The following is a 27503-nucleotide window of genomic DNA, read 5'->3' on the forward strand; positions in this document are numbered from 1 at the left end:
TAATACATGTAAAAGATTACTAAAATAGTTAAATAAAAGAACATGGGTATCTATGTCCCTTAAGTCTGAATTTCAAAACCTGTCATTTCATGTGTCGAAGGAGAAGTAACGTCCCTGTCAGAATTTTGGCAGTTGTTTAACCCTAAATTCACTGCCTGAGTGCTTGATGGAGTTTGTAAGGTAAGGTGACTTGTGTCTGTGGACAAAATCCTATAATGTGACCATTCAAATGAAACCTCTCTGCCTGTACTTACACATGGTGCTATTCCCAAATGAAATTTGGAAAGTTGCTCAAAATTTGCTTTTGGCTATAAATTTGGCAGTGAAAGGGTTGAATTTCACCTGTCTTCCTCACTATTGCCATTTCAAGCCATCTTCGTAATGTTTGTCACCATTTCGTTTGCCTTATTATGTCAACGTTTCAAGGCCATGTCACCTATCAGAATTTCACCCTAAGGGTTGATTTCCTCTGTCACGTAATTTTGATGTATGCATGTGTTTAAAATTTAAGATTGCAAATAAGAGAGGCAATGTATGAAAGATCGCACGTAAAACTTAAAGTAAAAGTTGAACCTTGCTCAACTTCACGTTTAACCAGAACAAGTCAAACCTGGTCTCTATTTTATTTATGCGAGTAAAATTACGTGCATGTGCATGCATGTAAAAATTACACGACAGAGGAAATCCACCCTAACAGGTCCTCACTGCAGTAAACATAGCAAATGCATGAGTTTGGTAGTTTCTTAGTGTTGCAGGTGACTGCAATCACCAAATGACGTAATACAAAAGATTGAAAAGACAATGAACAATACCCCACACCACAAAATAAAAGCAAACCAACAATGATTTCCGCATCACCAGGAAACACCGATGAGTTTCATGTCCTAGCGGCCTTTGCAGCTGCTTATAGTTTCTACTGCTTTCTCCTTACTTTCATTTCAACTTTGAGGACAGTTCATCAGCGTTAAAGTAGTAATTTAAAATTTGCATGTTACTGTTAAATCTACAGCGTGGCCATTGTGAGCAGTATTAATATTAGCTCTTTCTTCTCAAATGTTACAAAAATGTAAAAAACTAATGATCACCACAGCTGGTAGAAAAGAGGCCCAATATTTTAGTATGAATTCATAAAGTGTATATTAAACAGTGAAAGTTAATTGAAACCACTATGTTTTCCTTGTTTACAAACACAACATTTTAGAAAAATATTTAAAGAACAAGGACAACCCTGAGTGTACTCTACTTACCGAAAGCCTCCTTCAATGGCTACAAGTCTGAATCTCTAACAAAAACACATAATTCGATGAATGTGCAGTTTGGCACATTTACACAGTTTATTAAAAACCTGGAATTAGCTCAGTGATGCTGTGCTCTTAACAATGAAAATGTCAAAGGATTGACAGGTTAATTCCTTGTTTCTATTTATACAAAGACAGGCTGTTAAAAGAGAAAAACTAGATAATGGAGCACCTGCTGAGAGCACCTTGCATAAATCACCTGTATCAATAATTTACATGCATAATCTATATTATTCTTTTCTGTGAATGTTTAAAATAATAATATTATTTTAGCTACATTCGTTGCTTGTTTAACCCTCATTTACCTGAAGAATATAAACAAACAAAAAACTTATCATTACAGGGTCCGAAATTGCGCCTTCCTGGTCGCCAATGCGACTAAAAATTTAGTCCTGGCGACCAGAATTTCATAGCTGGTCGCCAGCTAACGACTTGTAAAGCTGGTTGTTATTGTGGACTTAAACGTTCGGAGAAACTGATTAAGAATTGAAACCTCGAATAGCTATTTGCCAACAGGTGTCTTCCTTTTTGTCCTGCTGATATTTTTTAATTAAAAGGGAAACGAATCTTCCTGTAATAATACCTCCACAACAGCTACGATCAATACGAGTTGACATTTCCAAGCCGCCATTACGAGTAATGTGGCACAAAAAAAATGTGGCCTGGTACGAGCAACATGGCGGCTATGCATCGTGGTTGTTTTGTGGATTGTTTTGTGGTAGTTATCGGAAGAAAATAGTTTTGATATGATCCGGTACAGTCATGGGCAGACAGCTTTCTATTCCTACGTTCTAGATCAGATGGCTTTACATGTATATCTCCAAAAAGTAATTTGTGGAAAAAATGAGACTTCACTCGTACACGTACGGTTTCTTCCAGGTATCGGGAGCGAAAGTATTGCAATTTTTAAGCACAAAAACGTCCATACCATGCATTTTTTATTTGTGTTTAAACTTTTATTTGAAAAAAAGGGAGGGGGAATTTTTGGCGACCACAATTTACCCTCTGGCGACCAAAAATTTATACTTGATCGCCAGTTGGCGCTCGTATTAAAAAGTTAATTTCGGACCCTGCATTAAATAACAAATTAAATGGTTCAAATACATTAATTTACATACTCTACGTATGACTCAACCAATTCATCATTTTAGACAGCAAAATTACTAAATGCCTACAGATAAAATATTAATATAATGGAAAAGTGACATACAAGATTGTAATGCTATTCATGATTGTGTTCCAGAACCCTGCTGTTTGCATTTCAAATTTTCCATAAACATTGATTCACAGGGCAAAAGATCATAGCATAGTCTCATTTATTTACTGTTTTGTTGGAAACTTTTGACCGATTGTTTGTGTCTGTATATAGGCCTTTTGAAATAGTTGGTCACATGATCAACTTTCTGTAAACACGAAAACCATTTGTTTTGGAAAAATGATTTTAAGGTGGCTCGTACTAGTTTTCTTGCTTGCAGAGTCCATCACGTGTGCTTATCCCACTCCATTTTTGTACGCGCAAGATACAAAAAACAGATATGGTAGCGTGTGGTCATTACTGTGAAAGTTTTAATACCTTTGTGCAAGGTTACTTTTGGCCTGTTTCAAATAAAATGCGCATTTCTCTAAAGTCTCTACATAAACTGTAAAATCCTATTTTCACAATACATTTTCAAGACGACAATAATCTCTCCACTCATGACACATAAGTTTCAAAAGGAATACTTGCATGCGCACTGTGATCGATCATGACAGGGATTAAAAGAGCAATGACCCTATAAGTACTAGCACAACAACAAAAATAATAAACTAGAATACTACCACAATTTACCACACTTTATCTTCTTGACTAAATTTTGTCATTTGGATCATGTATACACCAAAGCTACCATGTAGCATCCTTACAAGATCGACAAAGAAAATTGAAAACATTAAGGCGATATTCCCGACAGTCATAATTTTGTCTTTACCACTTCGCTTTGTCTCTTGATGAGTCCAGAAGGCAATGTTTCAAGTTACCAAACATTACACTGAATGAGAAAACCTAATAACAAGGCATTGTAAATTGGATGCGCGGTGAAATTTTTTTCTTCTCTGCAAAGACTAACAAAGACCGTAAACAAACTCGATGGATGCCTGCAAGTATACATGTAACAGTCAACACAGCATGTGAGCAACCCATGTTCTTAAAGGATTCAGATTTTACAATACGAAAACAAGCGTGGTAATTGTGAATTCTCAAAGTATTTTAAAAGGAAACAAGTCCAGTAACCCCCTATTTTTATTGCTTTAATATTTTGTTAGAGTTGAAAGAAATGCCAGAAAAAAAATGGAAAAATTCTATGGAAGGAAATTTCTACTGAATAAAAATGTCCTATTTCCCACTTTCGCAAAAAAATCTGCGCCGTATAATTTTTTTTAATGTTACTGTGTATTTTCTTTTTCTAAAGCCAAAAGTAGTTGTCCAAAAAAAGTAGGGGTCACTGGCTTAGTTTTCTATTTATTAGTGCTGGAAGCTAAAAAGTAGGTCCATACATTGCCATGGTAACTGCTAATGACAAAATAATGGTTGTTTTAAGTCAAGCATTCATTGTGTAACTAAGTGCTGTTGTGGCTTAAGCTTGCTTTTTTGTTTTGTCCTTTTAAAGTAAAACTGTCGAAAAAAGGAAGAAACTGGCATGAGCCACCTAAACAGGAACTGAAAGAGCATATTCAAATTAGGTAACCTGCAAATTTTCAGCTGTATATTTCAAAACTAGCGACTGCAACAGCTGTCCAAAATTAGAAAAATTTGTATGGGAAAAACAACACTTGCCACCCAGTCACGCTTGAGTGGTTTTCCTTGTAATTTTGAAATTTTCAAGCTATCATAAAATCTTTTCCTGCGACATTAGGGGGTCCGGTGTGCAAAGAAAGTGGTGTCCAATAGCCCAGGGCTAGTGGATTTTACCACTGTGCTAGTGAATTCTGTTCTTAACTTGCCCTCCAGGCAAGTGAAAAATTTTAAGAAATTCTAATCACAAAAGAACTGTTATCAATCCTGCTCATCATTGGGCTAGTTAAAATGACTTTTGGGCTAGTACATGCTAACTAGAGCTTGCCCGTATGCCAAGCTGTGAAACTGACTTTCTTTGCACCCTGGGGTTCAAATTTTCTGTTATGAACACGAGAAAACTTGAGGCCCATAATGTGTAGTGGAAAACTTTACAACAGTTCGAAAATTTCAGGGGAGCCTAATCCCTGGAGCCTCCCGAATCGAATAGGCCATTAGAGGGAGCACCCCCCCCCCCCCAACCTCCCAATGGCACAGGCACAGTTCAGCTTTTGAACAATTGGGCCCAAGGTTTTTAAAACACATATGGCTTATCTTGATCATTATCAACATGGGGGCACCCAAAAATTACCAAAATCATTTTCACACAAAATATCTCCAGGGCAAGCCGTTCACTATACCAGCTTCATTTAAATCTTTATGAGTGCTGATAAAATGGTAAAAGGGAAAAGCAGCTCTCAAGTAAATTAAAGTCAATAAAAATTAAATGTAATCCTTAAATGACACTGAAATAAACAAATAAATAAAGGAATTTCTGGAGGAAATAATCCATGCAAAGAAAAATTCTAGAAATTATCAATTTACACATAAATTGATTTAGCGGTGACAGCTTATTGAAAAGAACAAACTAACTAATGAAGCGTAGAAAATATTCATACATTCTACAATCAGTCCCAAAACAGATCTGATTATTCAAGAACAAATTCGCCGTCAATCGACACCCTAAAACGAGATCCCTGTGGCTAGACTATAAACGACCATTTAATTTTGCGGTGGTTTCATGAAAGACATTCCATTATGACAACGCGTCTACTATAATCTTAGAATAAAATAAGCTTACATAAAATTTTCTGCTCGTTAATCTTGATTTTCTTGCAAGCATATTTATATTTATATAAGCTTAAGCTTAATTTAAACTTTACTTCTAAGTAACCGATGCAATAATTTTCATAGGAAGCCTCGAACTTCAATTTCCAACGCCAATGAAATCATAACTCGGTTCACGGAGGAAAGTGGTTCAAAGTGTGATTAACTGCTTACTATTTACGTGAGCTTACGGGGTATTTTTAATTGAGTTTTTAGCACTTATAAAACAGGTATCACCGTAAAATTGAAAAATGCTCATTAAAAAACGAACGTCTTCAATACCTAAATATATACAAAAAGATAAAGAATGATTATATTAAATGATGCTGGAAGTAAAACTTACCAAACGTTTGCAGCTTGGTCAAACCAACGAGAGTTTTAACTTGGGTCGTGTCGAGGGTCGCAATATTAAGCAGTCAATTTATCATGAAATGTTCAATTTTCAAGCCCCAACTTTCGCCAGAAGGTCGACTTCATAGTATTCTTACATCACTAAAGCTTGAATTCCAAAAATCACGAGAATTTGGGCTGTAATTTCCTCCGTCAAAATCCAGAGCCACTACCCTTCTAAACCCTTCCCCCGAAAGAAGTTTGTTGACGCGTTCAGGTTGCGCCAGCGCTGTTAACATAATGCGGAGTCTCCCGTTAGTGCCAGGTCTCCTATGGAAGAAGCAAACGGAAGGCCTGGATGATGTTTTGTTGTCATCGGCTGAACTTGAATAGGTTCGGTAAATTTATCAAGATTTTTTAGCTTTTCTAGCACGAAAAAAATATTAGACGAGGCTCTGAATGCACACCTTTAGAAAGTAGATTCATATTATGCAGAAATATGAAAAACTGGAGAAGATCGGCGAAGGTAATGTCAGCAAACTTTGTGATTTTCTAAATGGCCTGTAATATATATCGTTTTACAATTATTCCGCACTGCGCGGGAAATTTTTTGTTTCAACGATCTTTAGGTACATATGGAACCGTTTTCAAAGCTAAACATAAGGAAACGCATGAGATAGTAGCGTTAAAACGAGTGAGACTCGACGAAGATGATGAGGTAAATATTTTAAAATTGTGCTGTGACACATGTATGTTTCCCTCTTCCCTGTTTTGTGTGATTATAAAAAACCTGGCTTACATGTGTGATTAAAACAAGATTAAAGTAGTTTTTGAACCTAGAGAATATTTTTTTTCTTTCAGCTCTAAGTAGTAAAAGCAAATGTGTTATGAATAAATACTTTCGCTTTCTACACAGACCACTGTGAACTTGATGTTTTTATGTACTGTTTTCCTTGAAACATTGAGTCATACAAAACGAAATTGTGAAAAGTTTTAAAAATGTATACTCAGACCATACCCACAAGCAACATGTTGATTTAAATAAGATTCCTTCATACACACCACATGTACTTATCTCTGTTGTTACGTAGTCACAGAATATAATCATGGAGTTTGAAACACAGTATTGTTCTGCAATATAGGACAGCTTTTTATCCATATGTTACAGTGACAAAAATATGGATACTGTTGCCGTAGTAATTCAAATCGATAGAACTTGTATATTTCTTCCTTATCTTTGGAAGCATTTTTTCTTTCTTTTCAAGCTTGGAAGAAAAAATAGTTATCATTTTCCTGACATGTGTTCATGTGATGTTCGTTCCAGGGGATTCCTAGCTCTGCTTTGAGAGAAATTTGCATTTTAAAGGAGGTCAAACATAAGAATATTGTGAGGTAAGAAAACAGACACATGGTATCATTGCTGCTGGCTTCAAGTGATGTACAGCTGTGATGCTCAATATTTCAGTGAGGGAATTTATTTGATTTATCTTTCAGAACAACTGTAAATATGCATTATTCACCAAGCATGAGGTCAAGATGGCTGGATATTGGCCAAGTTCTTTTTTGAGTTTTTTATCGACCAAGAGAAAGTTGAGGTCAATAAAAGTGCGGAAAAAAACGAAGCCAATATACAGCCGTATTGTCCAAACATGCTTGGTCAATACAGGATTTACTATTTTGCCAAAAGGAGAACTTTTTATCGGGGGACCAATGCAGGAAATCCTGAGCAGGCGAGATGGGTCCATCTTGCCTGCTCAGGCAGCCAATCAGAGCACAGAATTCACTTCACCTTGCCTGCTCACTGATTCAGCCAGACAATAAAAGGGTTTATTGCATTACCTCTCAAATGTTGGTGGACAGTAGTCTGGAAAATGGATTCCCATGCCTCAAAATTCTAAGTATTCTCAAAATTCTAAGTAATTCTAAGCTTTTTGTCAGAGTGCATTATATCAGAGAGTATGGTCCATTTGCCCAATTTAAGAAATTAGTAACGCAAAACTTTTATGGATTTCTCAACTGAAAACTCAAAGCAGTGGTCTTTAAACATTTGACTTGACATTTGTAATTTCAAGAATTGAGCCTTGAGCCTTTAGAATCCAAATGCAAGTGTCTGTTGACTTACATTTGAGTACGTGGTAATGTATTACACCAATTCTGCAACAGAAAGCACTGCTGAGTTATCAATTTTCTCCAGCTGTTTCACATAATACCTTGTTAAAGGATAAGGCTGCGTACAGTATTTTTTATTTACACATATATAGACATATTGTTTTGTGAATAAAAACCCAGAAAAAAGTCTGTGTAGGAACAAAAGTTATGGAATTATAGTGTCCTATTTGTTTTTCACCATGATGTGATTAATTTATTGAACTGTGGTTGGCCACAGCTGCTTTTATCACCATGAAGTGTTTCTGTAATTTCTTTTCATTAAAAAGATAAAATAATTCATACAGTGAAAAGCAAATCTGTATAACTTTAGTCAGCTTATATTATGCCTAATGTATACAATGGTGTTATATTTGTTTATTGTAAAAAGAGAAATCAAAGAAAACTACAATGTAACCATGTATTAATATGATGTAAAAAATAATATAAATTTTTTAAACACACCCTGATGTCATCCAGTTTGGATCCAAGTATCCTACAGGGCTTTTATATGAACAATTTATTTTGTCTGATTTAATTTTATATCATGAACAGTTTATACACCCGCAAAAAAACAATTTTTTTGTGAACAGCCACTGCAATTGGTCAAAGTTAGTTTGATATCATCTGAATCGAAGTACATGTACATGTGTTACTCTTTAAATATGCCTGCGTTAATTTGATATCATCAATAATAGCATCAAACTTTAATGAGCTCCTCTTGAAAGTGCACAAGCTGGGCAAATGAGAAATGTAGACTTACAATGTAGACTTCGAGTTAAAAGCCCCAAAGGTGACCAACATCAACTTACTTCCCTACTAACAATACCAAAACAGAATCAAGATTGAAGGTAATGAGAAATAATAAAATAATCAACAAAGGAAAAATTAATGCCTTGATCTTTCGTCAAATTCTCCCAACTGATTATTTCAGTTGTAGCCTGTATTACCGAAGCGCGCCCCTCCCAGACTTCTTTTTAAGGGAAGGGGGGTGGGGGGTCTGTACACAGGTTAGATCAATAACTATTGGTGATAAAATTTTGTACCAAAAGAAATGGACTGCTGAAAATGAACTAACTATAAGTTTTGTTGATAGATTACATGATGTGATGCATAGCGAGAAAAGGCTGACATTGGTCTTTGAATACTGTGATCAGGTAAGACAGAGTTTGATTGCTTTCTACACACACTCAGTCAAAAAATAGCATCATTTGGAAAGTGCGTATTTGTGTACAGTACCACTCAAAACTGATTTACCATGATACTCTCACGAGGCAAGACTCTCATCTTTAAAGACAAAACTCTTGTCTTGCTAGATGGTCGTAAGTGTGGTGTTCTACTGGCTGAGGAAAAAAAGGAGGGGAAAATGTTTTTCTCACGCACTGATAGGAGTGTGGATTCCTGTGTCCACGGCTCTTCAGGTCACACGGTGTTTTAGAGTTTAGCTGTTTTTGTTGTCATCTGCCATTTCCTGACTTGCCTTGCCCACCCACCCTTCATGTTTTTTTTAGGATTTAAAGTACATTTAGTGCCATTGTTGTGGTTGTTCATGTATCTACAGCTGTACATTGTCCTCTCAGTTTCTTGTCAGCCATTTATTAGCTCTTTATGTGCTGTAATACTTTTGATTTGTGGTGTTGATATTAGACGTCAGGCTGCATGGTTGGCTTGGCATGACCCCCACTTGTGCTGAGAAGTACATGTTCTTGTATCAAATGTCGATATTCGATCCAATCAGCATATGGCCAATAGCTTTTGTGCAAGAACAAAAAGCAAAAAAAGCAAATCAAAGCTACTGAAAATGTTCTGTTACGAAAATGACCATGACCTAATGGAGTTAGGGGGACAAACTGATGAGCATTGTAAATTCAAATGCTCTCTAAAAAATTGTACAGTGCAGTTAAGGTTGCCATTCATACATTTGTACTGTACCAGATAGATTTGTCATGAAAAGTTACCCTGTATAGTTTAGTCTTATTTTGGATAAAACTTGACGTGAAATTATTTTCAATACCTTGTAGGATCTCAAAAAGTATTTTGACAGTTGCCAGGGAGAAGTGGATGCAGCAGTTGTGAAGGTGCTGTTTTATTCTAAATTACTGTAAATGTACAGTCATGTAATTTATATCGTTAAAAAAGTCCCGCTCAGTCATCCAGGGAAAGTAGATTTTCCTGCCAGGCAAGTAACTTTTCATGAGTTCTCACTTGTTCAATGGTTGAGGACCCAGGCAAGTTATTTTTTTAGCTAAATCATAAACTAAGATGATGATGCAATATTTTATTCATGTAACATTTACATAAAAAAGGCAGTTTTTTCAAACATTTAGCTATAAAAAAATAATTGCATAAAACCTTTTCTTAAAAATATGTAAGAATTTTTTTCAAAAAGAACTTAGGCCTAGCCTTAACACTCAGAGTGACTCCATCAGTGCTAAACTCTTTGTTTAACTTGTAACATATTTTTATGTTACTTTTCTTTGTAATGAACTATTGTTTTTCTTGTATTTATAGAACATTCATACTATACTTTTTTACTTGATAATGACGTCCAAGAACGTCAAAACGTCATATATTTTTTAACTTTTTAAAAAAATTCTGTAATGTTGTTAACATAATTCTTAATAGCTTTTTTTGAAGATGATGCCAGAAATAAAAAACAGAAACCTAAATTTTTTTAAAACCTAATTTTTTTCTCGGGGGTGGGGGGCGGGAGTGGGGACATGGGATCTGCAGCTGACATCATCAGTGTGGAAGCAGCTATACCTTTCATGTATTTAGCAAACCAAGTTAAAATTAATGCCTTCGTTGCTCTCTAGTCCTTTATGTTTCAATTGTTGAGGGGCCTAGCCTTCTGTCATAGCCGTAACGTTCTTCATCGGGATCTCAAGCCTCAAAATCTTCTCATCAATAAGGTAAAAATATGCCATGAAAGATAATTGTTGATTGTGGATAATGTGTATAAAGGTTTCCTTTCTCACTTCTCTCACTATTGTCACTAATAATTGATCACTACGTTTCAACCGCGTACTGCTGGTCTTCATCAGGCGATAGTGTCCATGAGCGAGGTTCATGACACACCAATTACTAACAACCACGGTGGTACATATAGTCATACTCAGTAAATCGTCACTATTGCCTGATGAAGAGCAGCAGTATGTGGTTGAAACGTTGTGATCAGTACCTACACATATGTAAGTGACAATCATGAGACAAGTGATTAACGAAACCCTCTATAAGGTAAAATATACAGGTGCAGTGAATTCAGAAAAAATGTGAACTGCGCTTCAGACAAATGTTAATGAACCCCATACTGTTGGAACAGTCATATCCTAGTTTTATTAGCATGTAGCACCTACTAAAATATTATCATTTTAGTTCCCCTCTGGGTCCGATGCTTCAGGCATGTTCCATCACAGAGATGCCTTCTGTAGTATGCGTCCAGGGGCCAGTGTCTCGCCATCCTGGTAACTCTTTGGCAATGAAATCAAATTTTCAATTCAAAAATATAAAGAGTAAAAGTATGTACAGGTCCTTCCAGCCCTTTGTTTTATTAACTATAGTTTTATCAATGTATTATTTGCAAAACTATTGAAACCTCAATCTTGAATGCACAGTAAACAACAACAGCTTTCTGGGCTGGTTATTAATTATTGGGACTCTCAAGAAACAGGCCCCAGCACCCATAATTGTATATTGATCCATTTTAAGGGTTTAAACACTGAAGGGCCTATACACTGAAGGGCCTATTTTCTCAGCCCAATGATTATTACAGCTATAGCTGTCTTTACTGGTAGTATAATATCAATATTATTGGTACTACTTGTGTTCCTGCTGCTAAAAAAAACTAATGTTTTTGAACTCTGTCTTTCTATAGGATGGTGAACTGAAGTTGGCAGATTTTGGTCTTGCGAGAGCATTTGGCATTCCTGTCAGATGCTACTCTGCTGAGGTGAACAAACCTTAACTTGCAGTCTTAACTTTTTCATTTTTTCATCCATACATGTAATTAGTGACCTAGGGAGGGAGGCACTCCTTACAATGCCTTATACAAAGGAGGCTCTTCACAAAAGCGGTACATATACATAAACCTTGTTCAGGCCTTTCAGCTGTAGGTGTAATGCAAAAATAAAGGTTTCATGAGTTGAAGTATATGAAAGGGCAGGGAAATCTGTCAATAACAGTCTGTGGAAGGACCTAAAAGGGCCTAACAGATGCGTCGTATAGCTGTGGAAAGGACAGGAAAACTCCTTGGGGCTGGACACTTGAGTGAGTGCCCCCCCCCCCCCCCCTGCCTCTCCAGATTGGTGGTCACCTTGATATCTGTGGGTTACATTTCTAATTGATGAGGAACTCCATCTTCAGGTTATTTACCTGGCACCTCTAAAGCGTTGAACCCTGACACACAAGGCAATTTTCACGTTCTTGCAACCTTTTCACAATTTAGGTTTACCATTGCAAAACAAGTTCCAAGAGAAGTTCAATGATTTGGTTTTATTAAGTGAGTTGGAAGATTGGCCACCTTGTAGGGTGATAGAGTTGCTGAAAAACGTGATGAAGGGATCACACTCGAAACGTCAGGAAAGAACAATTCCTTGAAGTTTTGCCTTCAGCACATGCCCAAAAATAGAAACCTGTAGTTTTGCATCATAAATGAAAGCCAACATAGTCTTTAATTATAGTAGTTTTTCTCGTATTTGTTTTGAGCAGTGATCAGAAAACAGGTTGGCTCGATTAAAACGGCCTTTTTGGCTTAATCTCCAGGGCCAATTTGTTATGAAAGGGGTGTCTGGCGAGAGATTCTAAATACAGTTTTTTTTTCTAACTTAGCGAGACATGTGGTTTATTGGTGTGTGTATGATTTCTTCCTAGAAAACATCTATTTCTGTAGTTTCTTGGTTTTGCGGACGGTTGAAATCACTAAATTACGTAACACAGAAGATTCAAAGAGCCAACAATGGTTTCTGCAAGACCAAGAAACACCCATTTCGTCTAGATACTGAGGTGAACTATATTGTCTTTTTTGTGTGTGCATAGGTGGTGACCCTGTGGTATCGCCCCCCTGATGTCCTCATGGGAGCAAAGTTATATTCAACTTCAATTGACATGTGGTCTGCTGGATGTATATTTGCAGGTGAGCTTAGGCCAATGGCTGATCAGGGAATGGTCTAGAATTTCTCCTCTACAAACTCATGAATTGACTTTTTTAAGCATGAGGTCTGGAGTAATAAAATCAAAACAAACCGTTCGTAGGCATTTTCACCAAGATTCGGATAGTTTCGCGATATTTAGAAGTTTCCGGGAAATTTAGAAGTTTTTGGAGTATCAAGAGTTTTTTTTCTGCACTTTGTGGTTTTTTTGAAAGAGGGCCACCTTACTTGTTACGACTTTACTTTTGTCTCTTGTTTTTTTTTTCTTTGTCTCGTGGCTGATGGACACTATACGTAACCTTTTTTCCATCCCTGAAAGGTCCTTAGAAGACTGTAAAACCGATGGAAGCTTTAGAATTTTTTTTCAAAAGCAATTTTCTCTGAAAGATGTCTGTTAACCTTCTGCAAGACACTGACAAAATACGATATTTTGCGATAACCGAGTTCAAAAATTGTTTTATCATTCGATCACCGAGTTTGTTATTTAATGAATAAAATCATGGATTGGAAGTGATCTGCCATGCGCAAGAAGTGAGAAAAGCATGGTTTTATTTACGCATGCCAAACACTTTAAAGGTGATGTGACACGAGACGATTCGCAACGACGATTTTTAGCGCAACACTGTGTTGCAACATTGTTGCCATGTTGTTTCGAACTGTTACAACATTGTTCCAACATTGCAACCCTGTGGAGCTCTAAAAATCGTCGTTGCCAATCGTCCCTTGTAACATCACCTTAAAGCCAAACATTGAAGCCAAACACAGTTGGACGATATTGCGTATGAGCACATCATTATTTGTAGGCCAGTTATTAAGCCCAATTATTTGCAGGTCACGTAGTGGGCCCTCGAATGATAATAACCGTTAACCGTGAATGCGTCCGCCTAACGCATCCGTGTTCAGGTATGGGCAATTCTTGCCCTTAGCCGTATGTACATGGGCGGAACTGCTTGGGGGACAGATAGGCTACTCAAAAACTGGGTGGAGCGATAATCCCACGGCTACAGCTGGAAAATTATGGTTGCCTTTTATATGACTACGGGCAAATATGTTCGCCTACCGTGAATGATCTAATCAGACGCCTCTTTAATTTTAGGACCCTAAGTGGCGGGAGCGTTTAATTGATGGGAGGCTTTTATTCTAATAACTGTAACGAACTGCACAAAACTGATACCGTAAATGTCCGAAAATAAGCTCCGGGGCTTATATTTTTCAAAAGCCCTTTTTTGAGGGGCTTACTTTGGGAGGGTCTTATATTCGGAGGGGCTTATCTATCGAGGAAAATTTGCGTTTCAAAATCGTAAATGTAAATGTATATCTTATTATCCACTTCCCTCAGGGCTTTTCAGGGATAATTTACAACACTGGTTGGGGGAAATCGATCGGGCTAGCCTTATAGTTGGAAGGAAATGTACCGTTTTTGCTTTGTTTTACTTTGTATTTGAGGGCAATTTCCAAGTACAAGCCTCCGGGGGGCTTGTATTTGGAGGGGCGATTTAAAGGAGGGTTTTTTGTGTTACGAGTTTGGGGGGCTCATATTTAGAGGGGCTTATACACGGAGGGGCTTATTTTCGGAATTTTACGGTATGGTTTCACTGAGTTTATCACCACGGTTTATAAACGCCAGATTATCCAGTCCTTCTCTTGCTATGTTTAGGCCGTTTAGAGATTTCTATTGCTTTTTAAAGCTCAACTTCCATGTCAGAATCGTTATAGCCTGCGTAGCAAGCGTTTCCGTGTGGTTTCGGACCATGAAAGAAAGACCGAGGAACGACGAAAAACGGGAGTTTCGGTTTTGGCCGCGAAAAAAATGGAACGAGAGTTAAAAAATGAAAGAGAGGGGAGGGCGAGGGGAAGGAAGGGGTTTGTCAGCAAGCGTTTCCTTCCTTTCTTCCCCACCCCCTCCCCGCTCTTATACTTGCCCCATTTTTCGAGCTGTCTTTGACTCTCGTTCGACGTTCTTTGCTCCGAAACCGCACGGAAACGCTTGCTACGCAGGCTAGAATCCTTACTTTGAACTTTTCAAGGAACAAGACGTTATGCGCAAACTATTATTAATCAAGCAAGATAATGAATAAATTGTTTTATTTTGCTCTGTTTTGCTATTTCCTATCATTTTGGAACAATTGTCATGGGGAACGTCTGTTATAGAGGGGGCGTTTGTGTGTGTTCCATCCCAAGGCAGGAAAGGTATTTTCTTAGAGGTCCCTATCTGATGAAAGGCCTAAGCGTTCGCATTTTTTTTACCGCGCTTGGCACCGGACCTGTTTTCCCGCGTTTTCCAAACGCTGGATCTGATTGGTCAATTGCACCTTCCGCTTCTCCAGTTGGTTCTTGAGTTTTTAAAATTTTATGTTTGCTGTCGTTACAAAACTTTGTACCGTTTGTAACTTAAATTTACCTCAAGTGGTATCTCTTTCTCTCTCTTCAGAAATGGCGAATGGAGGTAGACCGCTTTTTCCAGGGAGTGATGTCGATGACCAACTTAGACGAATTTTCAAGTATCCTTTGTTAAGCATAGTTCATTGTCCATGAATCGTTTGTGTTGTTTATCATTTTAGTTGCTGTGCTGTGTTTGATAAGGGCCGACTATTGGACTTTTGAAATGGAGTATGGGTAATTTCAGAAAAAAATGTCCTGCAGAATGATTTCTAGGGAAAAAAATATCTTGCAAGGAAATACGTGGAGAAAAAATATCCGCCCCCCCCCCCCCTCCTCAACAGTCAAATGGTCGACCCCGCCCCTAAGAAAACTTGATAAGACGAAGTTGTAATTCCAGAGAAACGGCAGCTAAGAATTGTTTGTTAAAAAGTGATTAGCATTTGTTCTAGACGTTATCAAAGTCCTTCATAGTTTATACTGGCAATTTTTAGCGTCAAAGGCGTGAATTTTTTTTCGTGACATCACCAGGAATCTTTCTAGATGATCCGTTCATATCCGAAGACGTCCGAGGATCTCCGAAGACGTGACGAAGGTGTTAACTTTTGTCCTCAATGCTTTTCCTTCTAAAATGAGAGATTTCTTCAATAGTATACGATCATTCACACACACTTTCCTTTTCTCACATTAGTTCAAGTTTATGTTACTTTGCATCTTTTTCGAAAATTTCTCAGTTAAGACTGTGATAACATTTCTCTGACGTCATTTCTAGGAATCCAATATGCAAATCCCGTTAATACAAACACCGAGGGGTCATGTTATTAAAGTCAAAAATACAAGTTTTCTTTGAATAAACTGATACTAAAGAAACAAAACAGGACAATTTCCAGCATCTAATTAAACATTAAACCTTCACAAATCCGTCACTACGTGGACTAAGCCCATGAAGACACCCAAAAGTCGTTCATTTTCAATATACATTATTTTATCAAAAACTCATAACTCGCTTTATGATAAAATAGTTTGAAATTGACATCTACGATTCATCCTATTCGTTGTACTTCAGTGCTGGAAATATCGACATGTTGTCAACTGAAGTTTATTTTACCTTTGAAGGGAAAGGTTTATTACGGCACACAGTTGACAATGAAGTGTCCGCATTAGCGAGGTTCATTTTCTATGAGAATCTCTTGATTGGATAGGAAACAAGTGTCCTTTGTCTGCATTAACGGGTGTCCGTATTATAAGGGTTGAATTAAGAGAAAATGTGAGGGCTTTTCCAGAGACAACGAACACTGTCCGTAACAATAAGGTGTCCGTGTAAAGCAGCTTCTATTTGCGCCGTCGTATTTGCATTTTTAGCTTAAAAACATAAATTGTGATCGGGCAAAGGCGCGGCTATAAACGCATGCTGCAAATAAATCCACGCGGCCCTTAACCCTTTCACTGCCAAATGTGGTCAACGGCAAATTTCGACCAAATTCCAAATTTCGTTGTCGAAAATTTTGACAAACAAATAGCACCATATGTAAGTACAGGGAGAGAGCTTTCATTTGAATGGTCACATCATAGGATTTCGTCTGCAGACTCAAAAGTTAGAGCCGCCTTACAAAACTCCATCAGGTACTCTGGCAGTGAAGGGGTTAAAACGACATTTACGATTGCGGTTTCACGTTGATTACAAACCTTTGGATTAAAATAGTTTGCATACTAGCTAAATTGGTTGCCATCATTCTCCTTAGACTATTACACGGGGAAGTAGATGAGGATAACTGAAGAAAAGTAAACATCTTTGGTTCATGATAAGCGTATTTGTTATTTCTAGGGTACGCTTGCCAGCTAGAGCAGGTGCCGGGAGAGTCAAGACAGGGCGGCTCCCAGGGTAAAGCAAAGCAAATTACATTAACCAAATTTTAGTGCGGACCTTTAGAATTATTAAGATTACAACCAACTTGTTGATAATTTGTTGGGTATTTTGCCTGAAATTGAGAGAATTCACAAAACATTGAACTTCTTTCTTCCGACATCAATATTCCTTGCATGCCAAAGTTGATGGCGGTCGTGATGTTTTCGAATGAGAGATTCCAAGACAAACAACTGCGACCACGTAGCCTTGAAATTTGAGCAGCTTCGAGTCTTTCTAAGAGTGAACAGGAGCGGTTATGGGCACGCGAGAGTTGAGTTATACGGTAAATGTTATTCATATTCTTTTTTATAAGAATATTGAGGATGATACTCACTAAGGCGGCAGTCTGATTAAAATCATTGTTTTTCGTTTATTTCCGCCCTTTTTCTTAAATATCTCGCCAAGATTTCATTCAATCAAAAAATGACTCAATATAGTTGGAGTCCTTAGTTCAAACTTTTTATTTGAGAATTTTTGGATGATTTTTCGAATGCTTTTAATGTATAAAAATTAGTGAGGGATGGTTAAAATTTTGGAAAATTGGAAAACACTGGAATTTGGGGTTGTTAAAAATTAGAATATGAAGTGGATAATTGGTAGACAAGAGATGAAATGTCAGATATACCACCACAACAACATAACTGGTTTATGCGTATACTGTTTCTACCCTAAATTATTTCCTTCCCAAATCAACATCATTCCGCCCCCCACCCAAAAAGCAACAACCACACTGCCCCCTTAATGAACATCACATCTAAACGATAAGGCGCGCTGTAATTAGACTGCAGGGATACCTAAACTGATCATATTTTAATATGGCTTGTAGAGCTGGCAATCCAAACTGAAAAAATGAAGAGGAAAGAAAGTCAAGGTTGTGGTGTCACTGAGATTATGAAAATCGCTCCACATTATTCGCCCAATTTTATAATATTTTCTGTGACCTTCCACTGTAGTCGAATTTATAAAGGAAAATCCTGAAACGTTTTCTTTCTGCTCTGACGGCGGAAAACCGAGACTGATGAATCAAATTAGCGAAATACGATTACTTATATGATATTGGTTTTTGGTATCTGCAGTTTAGAATCTTGTTTGGACGGGCGACAAGGTATACGATAACCGCACAATTCCAATGACATGAGATTAGCGGAATACGAAAATCATCTCACTCAGACTCTCACTCGGTTTTTGGTATCTACAGTTAAGAATCTTGTTTAGACGGGAGACTTTATTACTATCATCACCATCATCATTATCATTATTATTTCTTGTCATTTTGTTCGTTTGAACGTTGAGATGCAACTTAGCTTAAAGAATAGTTTGTTTACCCAGGGGGGACTTTTCATGTGCGGGACCTCTCACTGGCAAGCGTGCGAGAAAAAACCTCTGAAATCCAGGGAAGGGTGTTTTATCGCTGTTATTCTGAACTATAACAGAGTGGTAAACTGAACTACGCCAGGATTAAGAAGCTAGATTGTGGTACTTTTATTTTTGTTTCTGTAGTTCATCTTGTGCAAAGCAATAGTCTTTTAACAACAAAATCTCAGCCAAAAATTAACAGACAAAGATGATTCCTAAGTATTGAAATCACATTTTCTCACCAAAGGAATTCAATTTGGAGTAAAGTGAGGCACACAAGTTAACTTAACTGCAATCCGTTTTGGTTTTAGGTCCAATCCACACCTATCTGATGAAACGACTAAATACGATCGCCTAATCCGCAACTTTTTGAAAACATTTTTGAACACTAGCTTGTCGTTGTCATGTTATCGGATAAAAACCGTGACGTTACAGTATCCCATTTTGTGCCAGATACTAAGAATGTTCCACCCTCACTTTAACTTGTCCAATGCCCCTAGTTTATGTCACCTCCATTTACGTTATTTGAAATAAGCCCTCAGAGCGATTATTGGGGGATTTATGATAAGAGAGATATTGTAGGCGTCAAAGATGAGCAAATTGATTAAAATAACTGCAGAAGACGGTAATGACCTATACGAAGAGGCTCCACCCGAAAGGGGTACCTTTTACAGGCTACAGGTATATGAAAGGGTAGGGATTTCACTTGTTGAAGAATATTAAAGGGAAGGGAAATCTGTCATTTCGGTCTGTACAAAGGCCCAAAAGAGATAAGAGATGCATTTTGAGCCTGTGAAAGAGTCGAGACAGCGTTCTGTTGTTGTTATTTATTCATATTTTGAAGACAGTGCATTTACAGCAGTTGAAAGGGATGCAAACTTCTAAACTAGGAATATGAAAGGTGTACCATTTGTCAATAGACGGTTCCTTATTATAGGAAATTAACGATGTACGTTAACAACGCGAAGGAAATTAGCGCGAATTTTCCAAAAGTTAAGTTTACATAAATCAAATTAACGCGAACTTTTCGAAAACAAAGCAAATCCCCATAAAGGCAACCGTGCAGTGGGAGGATGAACCGCGCCATGAAAGTGTTACGATGAAAGACTCTAGAACTCCCCTTGGCGAAAAGGCTCAATACAAAGACCAGTCGAAAGACATTTTGAACTCAATTCTTAAAGAAGAGCTGTCAGATAGCGACTCCGGCGCGTTGATAGTGGAACTATGGGCAGACGAGGTTTTGTTATAGAAATAGACGTGCTGTAAAACAACAATGATGTAAAATAGTGTGATTTAAATTAACATCGACGTAAATTAAGATGCATTAAATTAACGTCAAAATCGCGTTAATAAAACGCATCGTTGATTTCCTGTAATAAGGTATACGAAAGGTGTAACCTTTTCTGTCAGAAGTAGTGTAGATAAAGGTAAGGGGCTGGACCTTGGGCGGATCCTCCCCGTAAACTACTTTCTTGAGTTCCTCCCCCGCTCGGGGCCTTCCTTTAGACAGTATATAGATAGGGTAAAGGGCTGGACCTCGGGGCGGAGCCTCCCCGTGTAAAACTTTCTTGAGTTCCCCCCTTCCCTCCCTCCCCCTCGGGGCCATCCTTTAGACAGTATATCAACTTTGCTGCGTTTTCTGACGGTGGGCTTGATATAACCACTCCACGTCATGTCTCACTTGTTTATGTTGCCGCGATAGTCTGTTTTTGTTATCACAAAACGGACCAAAATATGTTATGCTTTTTAAAGCTTTTAATCTAAGATGTAAAGATTTTTCTCTTTGGTTTAGCTTCGTCGACATGGATATTTATCAAAGTTTAAATTTGTCTTTTTGAGTTAATCAAACAATGAAATCGCCGAATTTTGACAACATGCTGTGGATACTCGACCAAACTTTCTACTTTTATTATTGCACTGATTATACTCACGGCTAGACATCATTTAGCATTCATGTAACATCCATTGGACAACTTCCGGTTCTGTCATTGCAAATAGTCAACGTTGCCAACAGTTGGGACTGCGTGCTTTCAACCAATGATTAGTTGTTGACATTTGACATCAATAAAACGCCTTTAATAATAAAACTTTTTTATTGTGAGCCAAACATCTTAACCGCAAACAAAACTGACAAAACATTATTTCAACATGAATTCGCGTTCCAGCACTATCTGGGGTGCAGGGATGCTTAGCACGCTATTTTTTAGACTAAGAAAATGTTGCATAAAATGTTAGGACATTTAGCCGCGGGCAAAGGGGCTTTACACTCCATGGTATTTTCCTTGCTACGCAAATTAGTATCCACTTTTAACCGGAAAAAGCTTTGAAGAAGGAAATTAGTCCTTGCAGAATTGTCAGCCCTTAAAAGGAGTGTAATATTTGGGAGTTTAAGCAACACCTACGGCGACGGTCTCGAAAACGTCACTTAAAAAGTGAATTGGCGCTGTTTCAAACTTTATCGCGCTTGTTCTATGTCGTTTGAGTCGTCAAATGTTGGCAAATTTTTTGAAGTTGAATTCTAGAGGACTGTATCAAAGTTCAAGAAAAGAAAAAGAAAGTTGCTGTCTTGTATTCCCCTCCTCGACAAAACGTGAAATGAGGCACTTTAACGTCGTAGTCATGTAACGAAGGCTAAGAAATGCACAAAAAAGCGTGATGCATGTGCGAAGTTGTTGTTTTGCCAATCTAAACTTGTTGCTTTTTTGCCGTTCGCGTTGCCGTCGCCGTCGTCGTTGCTTAAGCTCACTAAAAGCGAAAAAAAAAATACAAAGGTTAATAGGGATCCTCCCTAAAAAAACCATCGCACCTTGGGAAAGGTACTTGGTGTTAAGCAAGGCTCTTAGCTTAGGTATAGAAAAACAAAATTATTGTTATTTATTTATTTATTTATTTAATTATTATTATTTGTTTAAATTTGTTATGTTGCTATTATGTGCTTTCTCATGCAAAGTATTCGATTGCACGCGACAACCTTTGCGTGTTTTTTTTTGGCACGATTTCATAGTCGTTAGATCAAAACAACAACAAATTAATGGCGTTCGTTTTTGCCAGCATGCATATTTCCTATTAAGGTATTTCGAACTGGATTCCCATATTACACCTTAAAAACTAGGCCTGACACAACCCTTGAAATATGTCTTTTGTACACGTATATTTTTTTCTCTGCCGGTCATTTTTTTTTAAGACGATCACACAAGATCAAGAGAAATCAACCACTTGAGGAAATCTGGCCTTTGTTCAACTTTTCAATCCACTTTACGTTCCAGACCAGCCCAGACAAAGATAATCGACAAAGCTTTTGAAGTACATCACATTTTGTCAATGCTCTCAATGAAAGAGGAGAGTGATTTGGGGGGATCCTAATACAATGGGTTTTGTCTTTCTAAAGTTTTGCTTGCAACGAAGTAATGAACATACATAGGCCACTGTGTCCATAGAGTAACACAATTTCAACGTAATAAAGTCGAACCTCTCAAAACCCGTTTCATACGGGCACTAAACGGACTGGCCCATGTGTTCTGCATGCATCGTAGAGGTGTCCATGTTATAGAGGTAGGATTTCGGAACCAAGAAAAAAGTATCTTTTGAGTATGAATCTAGTAAACATGTCACGCGCAAAACAGAACATCAAAAAACAAAAAGTGCAAACAATAGGTTGCCCAAAAACAATGGATAAAAAAGAACAAAAACACAAAGAAATAAATCACAGGTGCTTAAACACGGTAAACCTCAAAAATTCCAAGCGTCCGTGACTGTACTATGCGCAAGAACGGCTTTGTTTGCGTGTTTAAGGCTTCTTTCACGTGCGTACGTACTCAGCGGTTTCTTTTTGATTAATTAGTTCTTAATAGATACTGTACCACTATTAGTTACGGTCAGCTCTCTCTTAACGGACACCTCGAGTTGGTCCCTGCCTTTCTTTACTCATTTTAGTCGACACTCTGTAAGACGGCCATCTGTCTTAGACTGACACATAATGTCGGTCCCGGAGCTGTCGGCTTTAGAGAGAGTTGACTGTTTTTAATTGTGCGTGAGTCCTTGCACGGCGCGCGCCGCGTCTCGAGTATTTTCAGCCCTCGTCGAGGTGGTCTTTTTGCTGATTTCTAAACGGCATTCGGGCTCTCAAGTGCAGACACGACGATTAATTGTCTTTGTGTTGAAAATAGCAACTTAGTTTCATTGTAACGAATTAGTGATTGCTCATACTAATTATCAGTTTGCTAAGGAAAGTGAGTTATAAACAAAATGAGTAAACACTTTTTTTGGCGAGTATAGGACGGCTTTCGAAGTCGACAAGTCATTGTGTGAATACATGTTGCCGTATGGTTCAATGTATCAAATCACATTCAAATGCCGCTAACTTTGACAACGCCGAAATAACCTTTTGCAAAATAATATGTTAAAAAAAAACTACTATTCTTGATTACAGTTCTATGTTCCCTAGTGCGGTTTCCTTTTATATACATTGCTGTTCTGATTATTGTTGTTGGCGGTAAGGTTGGTGTGTTTCTCAGCTTTTTGCTTTGTTCAACCGGACAATGTGGTAAATATGTACCCTGGTGGGACCTGCTCTTGTCTCCCTTCCTCAGTTTTATATCTCTTTTATCCTTCCCAAATTGGTGCTTTAAGCCATTTTAGAATTATTTTTAGCTCTATAAGGGAGTGCTCGATCAATGCGCCTCTGTTCAGTTGTCCTTTAATTATGCTTTGGTTTGCTCCTTGACCACGCCCTAGAGTTTTAGGTCCACCATCGGAAGAAACATGGCCCAACGCGTGTAAACTGCCAGATTACAAGGTACAACTTACTCTGAGAAAACTTTAAATAGCGATCTGCAGTCACTAGTATACTTCGTTTGAAGAAAGTTATCTTAAGCAAGGTACAACTTACTCTGAGAAAACTTTAAATAGCGATCTGTAGTCACCAGTATACTTCGTTTGAAGAAAGTTATCTTAAGCATTTTTAAAAATATCATTGGCTGCTGTCTTGTCAAAGTCCTTTGCTCGAGTTTGCGTGTCTAGTTTGAAACAATAAGATTATATCACTGAATGTCTGCCTGGGTAATTTGATTAATAATACCATTAAAAACTATTTTTAACAAAACTGAAACGGTAAGTGCAAAAATAGCATCTTGTGTTTCTTTGGCGTGAGAAATTTTGTCTCTGCCAATTCTTCGTTTTCTTTGTTGGTTGGTTGGCTGGTTAATTGGTTGGTTTTTTTTTGTTATTATCTTATTTTCTCAATTCGTCGCCACCGATTCTTGGAAAACAACTTTCCCTTTGAGAATCTGATTTCCCAACAAAGTAATTAGATATGATGCTATAAAGTTCAATTTTTCTCCTGGGTTTTTAAAAATTTAGCCACTTTTCATGCCTCTTGGATGCCCGGCTGGGGAAAACCGTAGGGAGGTTGACCGGGGGTGTCGATAAAACTCCCAGTATTTGAAACTTCGACCTCCTAGCGTGCAGATGGTAAGATACAAAGTGGTAGTGTTATAAATATCTATAAATCAGACGAGACTTTGCATGCGAAAAGATCACACTTTCCAGAGGAAAGTATTAATCCATTGAGTCCTTAGAGTTATCATCATGAAGTTTCTCCTTGTAATATCAATGCTTTATAAAACAGGGTGGTCATGAGAAGTGAGGACATGATAACTGAAGATAAAACTTACTAATACTTCAACAACTTCTCCTCACTACTTTTATAGGACTGAATTTGAATTTTGATAAAGGGTTAACTCGATGAAGTTTAGTGGATTACCTCCCCTCTCACAACGTTTCAAATCATCTTCTGACCTTTGCTGGTCTTTGATGTGAGGAATACTTTGGGTTTATTGACACTTTTTTAAACGAAGACGATTCCTAAGATTTATTTATATCTTCAGAATTGTAAACAATCAAAATTGTCCAAAGCAGTTAAGTGGTGTAGTGGTCCAGAGAAAGCAACTCCATAGTAGATCTCTTAGGGATAAGTGTAATTTAAATGTAAAGGGTGCAAAGTCCTCCTCTGGGCAAAGGACATTTGAAAAAGCTGCATCCAAACATTGGAATTCGCTGCCTATCTCGTTTTAAGAGAGAACTATACGATTATTTGAGGAAAGATGATATTGACAATCACAGGTGTACATTGTGATTTTTTAAATTTGCTTTAATTAATATTATGCCAACCTTTTTTTAAAATAGATTTTTTTATATTTTGTGATGCTTGTATATTACTTAACTAGACTGGACATCCTGTTAATACCAGTGTTATTTTAACACTGAAAGATTTTTCCAGTGTAAATGAAGCATTTATTTATTATTATTAGCAAAGATAGAGCCTCCCGTATAAAGGTTTATGTATTACTCCGGCCATGACATGTTTTTCTTGTTCCCGGCAAGGCCGTCAAGAAACTTTCTCTCAGTATTTTTGTACTCACGTATTTATCCAGTGGAAAGTGTGGTAAACGATCGAAGCCACCTCCTTCTCTGATGGTCTTCTGCAATAGTCGGCGAAGCCACGATTCAACAACAGCCTTGTTTCCTGGCTCTAAAGGCTACAGATAATTACAGATACGATTCGATAGATTTTGTGGTTTGTCCCGGGTTCGTTCGTTCCGTAAAGACACTCACATTGCAAACCACTTTTTTATTATGAAAGATGTTTATTCAGTTAGTGACCGGGCAGGCGGCTCGGAGGAAAAATCCGCGTACTCTCAATAGGAGTCGAACCTACGACCTTTTGGTTACTAGTCCGGCCATTCTCTTCCACTTAAAGCTACAGCAGGAGACTCGACGGAGCCAAGGCGACTAAACTAGGTTAATGTGACAAACGTCCTGCATACAGCTTGGACCTGAATGTCGAAATGTGCTTATGCGCATTAATAGCGAGTCCTCGGGTTTTTTTCTTCCGATGCGCTTCTGTCACTGGCTGAATAAACATTTTTCTCATTTGTCCACTAGGCTGAAAATTCACCATCACATTCTATCACTTTTTTAATTGAACTTTTAGGATTTTACTCACCTTCCAACTGGCGGAGCAGTGTCGATGGCAGTCGTTGTACCAAAGCTGTCTGCCCCTGGGAGAGACCTTTTACAGGTTGTTATATGTTTTCTTTGTTCTGGCTTGTGCAGATTTTTAAAACGGGGGTTATGTCACGAGGATATTGATGTTTTAGGCCAATTCTGTGCTGAAGTCATAACTTAGCACCTTTAGTTTACCAATTCACACAAAGCTCCTGTAGAGATATGAAGACGATATCAATCAGATTTCATCATAGGGCACTATCCATAAAATTTTTTGGTGATTTTTGCAGGCATAGCCTTAAAACTTAAAAGAGAGTTGAAATCCATTCCATCCTTGACATCCGTGATATCCACAGACGACACTGAGGAAACAGTTTCAGTGCCGAAATATGGTCTTAAATAACAAAACTCGACCATTAGTTTTGGAATTCACTTAATGAGAAGACACGTCGTAGCTTTTTAAAAGGATAGAAAATAGCTTGACATATCATAGTGAGCTGAGTCCTTGTTTTCGGTGCCGACATAGGGTTGCGCTTGCCTCCTAGTTTGATAAGGGATGCGGATTAGAAAACCACAATAAAGATAACGGTCTTGGCGACACAGTGAGCGAGACACACATTTTAAATCTTCATAAGCCTACGGCCCCGGCTTTGTAGTCAAGATATCTTAATTGGACACTGAAAACTGTAAGCCAGGGCGCCGTGGTAATACTTCCTCGTTCCGCTGGTGCGATATATTGAAAAAAATTCATTGAATTCGATTCGGCTCATGTGAAGAAGGGCATTTAAACCGAGCCTATGACACTCCACTCCTAATGCCCCAAAGGTGAACTACAAGGTCGATTTTGCAAGCTTTTTAAAACAGCACCAGATAAAAATACGTTCAATTTCTGTAGCTTTTATTTCAAAGATCAAACTTACATTTTCACCCTCGCACTATTAAAATTCAAACTAAATATTAATGTGATCATAAAATGCAAAAATCCGCAAATGTGCTTGGCGCTGAAGGCCACGCCCTAAACCAAACAAGCATCTTCTTTAGAACATCAGTATTTTGCAAAAAGCTTTGATATCAGTTTTGGGAAATTCTTCTCAGGCTATTTTTGCTGATATTTCCTCGGTCTTCTTTAGAAGGCGTTGGATCACCTTGCTCATAGTTTCGCCCATTTTATCTTCCTGTCGCCCCAATTATCCACCCATCGGTCCCCGATGCTGTAATTTGCTTGCAAAATTGAACAGTTCCTAACTGCATTCATTTCATTTTGCCAGAAATTGTTGGTTCTCAACCCCGCTCATAGGATATCAGCCGAAGACGCCATGCGGCATCCCTACTTCTCCGACCTCAGTCCGTCGTTTCGCGCATAAACCGACAAAAACAGACATGCAGACCTTCAGATGCCCCTTAACATTCGCTCTGAGCCATATCCTTCAAGTATAAATCATATTGTAATCATATTTTAGCCAATCTTTATTAATATGTTCATAAATGTACAATAAAATTTTATCTCTGAAAAAAAAAGCTTAAATTTTGGTAGTAAAGTATTCCAAACACTTTCAAGAGACCATCAAAGGGTCTTCCTCCCGATTAAGGTATCATGATTTTATGTTTAAACGAGCCGCCCGCTCTTTCCTATCTCAGTGTAAAATTTGTTTTATTGCTACGAAGTCCAGGGACCCAGAGGTTAAGAACTGCATTGACGTCACGTTGGACTCCAGAAAGAAACTTGCAAAAGTTGCTCAAACGTAATTACGCGCAGTAATTTTCGCTTTTATTTTATGGCAATTAATGGTTACTGTATACTGGATATTTTCTGTTGTTTCTTGCCTTATTTTTGTTAAGTATCCGTCGCCAAATAGAACTGCTTTTCCTAAGATAGCAACTCAGCCGTTTTGAAGAGCACGTGCATTCACTTGATGAATTGCGATATCTACTTACATCATACACAGCGTAGGAGACTAAGTGCTGCCTTTTCACTCCCTTCAGTAGGTTTTTGGACAGGAACAACGTCATGTGGTTGGGTC

At 37.9% G+C, this 27503-nt stretch overlaps 2 protein-coding genes across 2 annotated transcripts in view; one reads left to right on the forward strand and one right to left on the reverse strand.

Moving 5' to 3' along the window:
* Positions 1-5788, reverse strand: part of LOC140930292 (unconventional myosin-Ib-like) — a 49141-nt gene extending 43353 nt beyond the window's left edge. The window contains exon 1 of the mRNA XM_073379971.1: positions 5558-5788. The gene's annotated coding sequence lies outside the window, so the exon portion shown is untranslated. The remainder of the gene's footprint in view (positions 1-5557) is intronic.
* A 115-nt stretch (positions 5789-5903) lies between these two features.
* LOC140929302 (cyclin-dependent kinase 5-like) lies at positions 5904-27002 on the forward strand. The gene is made up of 12 exons (XM_073379106.1): positions 5904-6070; positions 6174-6262; positions 6869-6936; positions 8786-8846; positions 9711-9767; positions 10506-10601; positions 11564-11638; positions 12724-12820; positions 15268-15337; positions 23212-23272; positions 25469-25555; positions 26751-27002. The coding sequence occupies exons 1-12, from the start codon at positions 6034-6036 to the stop codon at positions 26844-26846; spliced, it is 894 nt and encodes a 297-aa protein (XP_073235207.1). The 5' UTR covers positions 5904-6033; the 3' UTR covers positions 26847-27002.
* Positions 27003-27503: the final 501 nt, after the last annotated feature.

The sequence above is a fragment of the Porites lutea genome, chromosome 3 (genome assembly GCF_958299795.1).
Source record: "Porites lutea chromosome 3, jaPorLute2.1, whole genome shotgun sequence".
NCBI classification, from domain to species: domain Eukaryota; kingdom Metazoa; phylum Cnidaria; class Anthozoa; order Scleractinia; family Poritidae; genus Porites; species Porites lutea.